Source organism: Dipodomys ordii, unplaced genomic scaffold (genome assembly GCF_000151885.1).
Source record: "Dipodomys ordii isolate 6190 unplaced genomic scaffold, Dord_2.0 Scaffold5, whole genome shotgun sequence".
In the NCBI taxonomy this organism is placed as follows: domain Eukaryota; kingdom Metazoa; phylum Chordata; class Mammalia; order Rodentia; family Heteromyidae; genus Dipodomys; species Dipodomys ordii.
In genome coordinates this window covers 21,436,470-21,443,969 of record NW_012267221.1, presented here as the reverse complement: position 1 = coordinate 21,443,969, position 7,500 = coordinate 21,436,470, and the positions used below count along the sequence as shown (strand labels likewise).

At 34.9% G+C, this 7,500-nt stretch overlaps 1 protein-coding gene across 1 annotated transcript in view; it reads left to right on the top strand.

Moving 5' to 3' along the window:
• Tlk1 (tousled-like kinase 1) overlaps positions 1–7,500 on the top strand; it is a 114,738-nt gene that overhangs the window by 61,253 nt on the left and 45,985 nt on the right. The window contains exons 4-5 of the mRNA XM_013027407.1: positions 2,992–3,067; positions 5,799–5,845. Coding sequence (XP_012882861.1) covers positions 2,992–3,067; positions 5,799–5,845 — 123 coding nt within the window. The remainder of the gene's footprint in view (positions 1–2,991; positions 3,068–5,798; positions 5,846–7,500) is intronic.

Below are 7,500 nucleotides of genomic sequence, written 5' to 3'. Positions count from 1 at the left end.
AGCTAATTTATTGAATGGTACCCCCTTTGTACAACTACTTGAAGATGGTGAGTATTTTTGTTTAAAAAAAAATCTCAAAGCTGAAGTATACAAAGTTAGTGAGACCCTCTCTCAAAATTAAAAGACTGGGGGTTGTAGGTTAAATAAGTGTAAAGTACTTGTATAACAAACTCAATCCCTGGTACCTTAAAAAAGCATTAGTATAACATTAACTTACTCTGAAAAATCACATTGGGGGGGGCTTAAAATACATTGTTTTGTCATAGATTGAATTTGAAAGGATATTAATAAATTATTTGGGGATATTCTTATTTTAACATAAATGTAGGGTTCTTTTTTAAAACGTTAACCTAGAATTTTTAATTTGATCATTTTTATTCCTAGAAAACAGAAGACTGTTTAAGCTTGAATTTGATAATTTTGACAGTGAACCCAACTAAATATCCTAAATTAGAGTGAACTTAGCTATTTACCCTAAATTTCTAGCATACCAGAAAGTATACCTCCCAAAGTATATTAGCAAGTGGGATTTTTATAAAATCCAGGTTTGTGAAATCAAGAATATTTTGAGATATATTTATATAGTTGACTTATTTAATTAGTTCTTGATGAAGGGCATGTAGCATGTCAAGGAAAATTTAAAAAAAAACATTTTAACCTTGCAATTATATAAAACTGAATTTAATTTGAATCTTGAGTAGCACTGTATTTAAGGTTCATGTATTTATCAAGTAATAACACATATTATGCACAGAATGGGAAAAAGAGGTGGGGAGACAATACTATGGTTGTCTTTTAAAGTGTTCAGCCCAGCTATTTAGGAGGCTCAGAGATCAAGAAGATGGAGGTTTGAAACCAGATTAAGTGTCTGTGAAACCTCATCTTAATAATAGCCTGGTGTGGTGGCACATGCTTGTCATCCAGGAATATGGTAAGCTAAGATCAGGAAGATTGCAGTTCCAGAGCCAGCTCAGACACACACAAAAAGTTCATGAGCCCACATCTTAGCAAAAAAGACTAGACATCATCTCAGCTTTGGAAAAATAGGAGGATCAGAATCCAGACAAAAATGAAGACCCTAACTCAGAAATAACCAGAGTAAAAAGGGCTAGAAGTATAGTTAACTTTTAAAGTACCTACCTAGCAAGAATTAAGAGGTGGTAGCATTCAGCACAACTTTTCTAAATCTATTATCTTGTTGGCAGAATGGAAGTAAAGGAACTTAAAATTCCCAAGATACCTGAAGGAACAATATTTGATCACTTAAAATTAGGTTATCTATTATTTATGCTGTTGAATCACATAACTACTGAGATGTAAAAATGTGTATTAAAATTTTTTCTTGTGTAGTGATCACAGTGCCTTAATAGATTTATAAGTTATTTAGTATGATTTTTTTTTAATTCTAGTATTCCTTGAGCTCCTATGAAGTTCAGGAATTATTCTGGCACCAGAGCTATTTATTTTTATATGTATTTAGGGAGGTGCAGCCCTTGTTTTGTGCCTTTGGCTCTTAGCTTTAATTTTTGATTCAGTAAAACAGTTTGTCAGACTCCACAAAAATTACTGTATTAGCCTAATGAAAATACTTGGTGCGTGTTTAAGGAACAAATATAATTTGGGAACAGTGTTATTAGTAAGAGTCTGCTAACTTTTCTCTAATGGGACAGATAATGTAGATTTTATAAGCCATATCTGTGGCAGCTACTGTAAAGTAAAAGCAGCCATACAAAATACATAATCATGTGGCTATTTTCCAGTCAGATTTTATGCTGAAATGTGGTATTTCTTACAATTTTAACGTCACAAAATGTTGGTTTGAGTTGAGTTATTAAACATTTGTATGCCTGTGCACATAGTACATGTGTGTGTGCACAATATTACTAAGGCTTAAATTTAGAGTCTTGTGCCCTTACTTAGCTTTACACTTGTGGCTAGTTCTCTACCACTTGAAGCCACATCTTGGAGATTAGAGTCTCACAGATTTGTCTGTTTGGGATGGCTTCAAACCATTATCCTTAGATCTCAGTCTCCTGAGTAGCTAGGATTATGGAAATGCATCACCAGCACCTAAAAAGTTTTAAAAATAATTAGTTGTTTAAAAATTCAGAAGTTGGGCCAGATATAGTATTGCATACCTATAATCCCAGAGCTTAGGAGGCTGAGACATGACATAATGAGTTTGAGGCCAGCCTGAGTAACAGTGACCTGTTGTCACAAAACAACAGCAAATATATATATTTGGGGGGGGGGCGGGGTCTGCCGGGCCTGAACTCTGGGCCTGGGCGCTGTACCTCAGCTCTTCAGCTCAAGGCTAGCACTCTACCACTTGAGCCACAGCACCACTTCCGGCTTTTTTCTTTTTACTTATGTGGTGCTGAGGAATTGAACCCAGGGCCTCAGGCATGCAACAGGATTACAGTTATGAGTCACCCTCACTAGCCAGTCAAGAATTTAAAGGGTTGATTATTATCAGATTTCTAATCCACTTAAAGTCAAATTCTGTAAATATGAACTTACAGAAAATGTAAAAGGTCTGTTTCCCTTGAAATTCGTGTGTGTGTATGTGTGTATGTGTATGTGTATGCATATGCATACATGCACACATGCATGTCAGTACAGGGGCTTGCACTCAGGACCTCACACACTCATTCAGTTCTGTCCTTCATGACTGGCTCTCTTAACACTTGAGTCATATTTCCAGTACAGCTTTTTTTGCTGGTTAATTGGGTAGTGTTGACTTTTCTGCCTGGGCTGGCTTTGAACCAAGTCTCAGACCCTTGAGTAGCTAAGTTACAGATGTGAGTCACCCTTGATCTATACTTAATTTTTAAAGTTACAAAACAGGAAGTGTTATTTTCTAATAATCAATAACTACATTTACATCCAAGCATTGTTGAACTCTGGTCCTGAAAAGAAATTTGTCTTAATAATAAAAAAGTTTACATATTAAAACTGTAATTTTACATTATGTTAACTTATTTTCTGTAGACACCAGAGAAGAAACAATCGGAATCATCCAGGGGAAGAAAGAGAAAAGCAGAAAACCAGAATGAAAGTAGTCAGGGTAAGCACAGAAATATCTTCCTTCAGAGACAAGTAGGCATTTACAGTGAGATATTTTGATTTTTAATCAGTATTCTAATTGTTTAAAATATGATTTCATGTTTTTGTGTATTCTATAGCTCTTCTGTGACTTCTGCATTTTTTCTTATATGAATTATGATATTGAAATGGCTTCTTGATTTTAAATAGAAATTTTTAACTATCACTGTAAAACAAGTACCCAAACAACATATATGGGTGGTATGGCATGCTCCTGTAATTCTAATTATGCTAAAGGCATAAGTAGGAGAGTTTTGATATGAGACTTTATGCCAAAACATGAAATCTTACTTGAAAAATAACTAAAGCAAGAAAGACTTAGCAAGCATGAAGCCCTGTGTTCAAACCTCACTACCTTGAAAAAAAACTACACAAAAATAATTTGGAAGTGTTTGTTTTTCTTTATATCCATTTCTTGTATAACTCCTTTTTGTGATAAATGCTAAGAAAATAACTTTGATTAGATCATAAAACCTTTAAAATAATAGACAACAGATAATAGTTTAATGTGGTCACTCAAAATGAAATATGCTAAATTAGGCTCCTAAATATTATAGAATTATTTTATTCATAATATTACATGCTTTGGAGCCAATGTTTAGCTGTAAGATGGGACATGAACCCATGGTTTATCAGTTTACATGTGGTACTGGGATCATGAAATATACTTGTGTCAGCTGTTTTTATTAGGAGAAAAGGGGGTTATAGGCCTTTTCTTGATGTGTTGGGCCTTTTCTCTAATTCTTTAGTGCTTTGAACCTCACTTTGATCTGAGTGCCATTTTATCTTAGTATAGCAACTCCAAGTTGTAGTTAGTGGACTAATAACTTACTTATAAAGATGAATCAAAAGTACAGTTCTTCCCACAGCAGATTAAGAAAAACTCAAAATGGCCCCAAATGGTATGAAGACTTTTGAGTTAGTTGAGCCAACCTTTCTTTAAGATCTTATGGAGGGTTTTTTGTTTATTTGTTTGTTTGTTTTGCTGCTGTTATTTGGGGTGTTTGTTTGTTTGGTTTTTTTTGCTCTGTTCTGTCATCCATGGATCTGTCTGATTTTCTTCTGGTTTAGCATGGCTGCCTAAATTGGATTTACTTTTTTCTACTTCTTTACTAAATATCTGTTTTAGAGAGAAGTTAGTTTAATGTTTGTTTTCTTTCCTCCCAGGAGTGAGCTTCTTCAAGTCAAGTCAAACAAAACTCTTTATTGAATCGATTACGAGGTCATATTTCATTCCAAGACTAGTAATGTCCAACATAAGTAGCATTGTCCTTACATTGTCCTTTCTGCCAAACTCTATATGAAATAGAATGCCTTCCCCTTAAAAAATATAGGCAATGTGTTGAAAGCTTGATACCTGATGAGGACGGAAAAGAGAACTGGGAGTGTGGGCTGGAAAGGAGCCAGCTTCCTCTGAAACTATATGTGCTGTGTATGGAAAGGGGTTCAACATTGAGTGGGGTGCCATGTGACTTATCTCCAATTAACCACCAAAAAGCTGAAAGTAGAACTGTGTCTCAAGTGGTAAAGTACCAGCCTTGAGCAAAAAGAAGCTCTAGGATAGCACTCAGGCCCTGAATTCAAGCCCTAGGACTGGTTACCCCCCCCCAAAAAAAAAGGGGGCAAAAGAAGCAACATACTTTCCAGGACTGAGGTGTGGCCCATGGTAGAGCACTTGCCAAGCAAAGGCAAAGCTCTGATCTCAAACCCCAGTACTACCAAAAAACAAAAGTAAAACACATTTTCTAATTACAATATTGATAGTAAGTATGTTGTCAGTTTCATAAAGATTGTCTTGGTTTATATTAGTCAATCTGGTTTTTCTTGCCATGAATGAATATTTGTCACTTGTCTTTTATTTCTTATGCATTGATTGATTTTCTAAAATGAGAAGATATTAAGCTGGGCACCGGTGGTTCACACCTGGAATCCTAGCTAGTCAGGAGGCTGAGATCTGAGGATTGAGGTTCAAAGCCAGCCTGGGCAGGAACATCTGTGAGACCCTTATCTCCAATTAGCCACCAGAAAACCAGAAGTGGCACTGTGGCTCAAGTGGTAGAGCACTAGCCTTGAGCTGAAGAGCTATGAGACAGTGTCCAGGCCCAGAGTTCAAGCCCCACGACCAAAGAAAAACAAAAACTAAAACTAAACAAAATTAATGTTTTTAAAACAGGGATCCCTTTCCTGAAAGCATTACTCATTATTGCAGTATGTACTTAGCATGAATGAGGCCCTTACTGGGCCTCAAAGTTCAATTTCCAGGCCTCCTTTCTCTAACAAAACAAATGCTCAATGAAATTCTTATTAAAAAATTTTTTTTCTGTTGTTGTTAAAACGGTGATATAGAGAGAGATTGTAGTTATGTAAGTCAGGTAAAGAGTACAGTTCTTTTTGGACAGTTTCACCCCTTCCCTCACTCCATGAGATTCTTAATGTCATTATCTAATTTTGCAGTTATTGGGACTTCGGTTTAATTAAAATGGAATTTGATGGAATTTTTAAAATGTGACTTGTTTAAAGACTATTAATATTTTAATGGCCATCATGACCCTACTAAAATGTATGATTTTAAATTAAATAGTGACTTTATGTGCATTTAGGAAATTGTTTGGCACATTCTTTTTTCTCATGTAATATGTGGTAGATAATTATAACTGGGTTTTAAATCTATACAACTTTTTTTTATATTTTAGGAAAAAGTATTGGGGGACGTGGCCACAAAATTAGTGACTATTTTGAAGTAAGTCATTAAGGATTATTTCTAGTTACTAATTCAGTATAATTCTTCTATGAGCTGAAACTAGTTTCTTTGAGTACATGATCCACTTTTGAGCAGAGCTTTGGTACTGTGTGATATTCTAAGAACATTAAAGTTTACTGCTATATTGGTATGACACATCATAATTTTCAAACTTCTTTCTCACATAATTATAACTACTCACAATATAGGCAAAAGTGGTACTGTGGCTCAAGTGGTAGAGCACTTACCTTGAGCTGAAGAGCTCAGGGACAGCGCCCAGGCCCAGAGTTCAAGCCCTATGACCAACCAAAAAAAAAAAAAAACAATTTAGGCAAATGAGTGTTTCTGTTTAACAGGTGATGAAACTGAGGAAGAAAGGTATAAAGTAGCCTCCATAGAGGCAAACACTCAATGGCAGAACAAAGAACGGAACTTACCAAGTCTCTCTGCTCGCTAGTAACAGTACAGACTTTATTGTATGAATGGGAACATTGAACTGATAGAGATGTGAATCTAAAAATCTCTGGGAAAGTGACTCATTTGGTCTTCTACATAGAAATATTTTACAGTAGAAACCAGTATTACTATTGAAACAATCAATGTAATCTGTTCCATTGAAAAATGCTTATAATTTGCTTTCTGAGAGTGAGAATAGGATGTGCTGATTAGGGGAACATCTGTGTTAAAATAAAAACTTCTTTTAGTATTCCATGCATTACTTCCAAAGGCAAAATGTTTTCTCACCACAAATTACCAGGCTCCCATTAGTTGCAGTTAGTCACTCAATGCTGAGATCATTAAAAAAAAAAAAAAAAAAACTTTTTTTAAATCTAGGCTTGAAATAAATATCTCTTGAATGCCTACTATGCCCTGTACATTGTGTTAACACTATAGATAAAATAAGTGAGATAAGGTTGTTAGGTTGCAGGTTTAATAAACCCACTAAGCAAGCTTTCCTCAAAACTAAGTGACTAAATTTAGAAAAGTTATATGGAAAGTAAACTATACACCCAGAAGAAACCATTATCAACAAATTGTTTTCTAGATATAAAAACATGAGATTGACGCTATGAACAGATTAATTGGTTTCTCTTCATATACACCTAAGTCCTGAACTTTGGAAGAAAGAATTGATTTCTTCAAAGGTTTTATGCTGTTAAAGGGAAAAGACTTGTTGTATACAATTATTTTCTATAGTGTTGTGAACATATGGATGTCTATTAGATATTGTAAATGATTCTATTTTACAATGGTTGATTCACAGGTAAATACTTTCAAATTTATTGAGTTTGGGGACTATATTGATTCAAAAAACAGAAATGTGTAAAGCTTTGAGGGAAGAAATAAAACAGGTTCATACCTTTGGGGTAGTTCATTACTTTCTGTAATAAATTATAACACAATAACAAGCTATAATAACTATAAAGTGATTTTAAGATATACTCTTGTCACTTTCTTATGATTAATAGTCCCTTGTTAGTTTAGGTTTGGGTTCTAATTGACCTTCCTAACCATTTATTTATTTATTTATTTTTGGGTCTGGTCGTGGGGCCTGAACTCTGGGCCTGGGTGTTGTCCCTCAGCTCTTCAGCTCAAGGCTAGCACTCTACCACTTGAGCCACAGCACCACTTCCGGCTTTTTGTTTTCTTTTTTG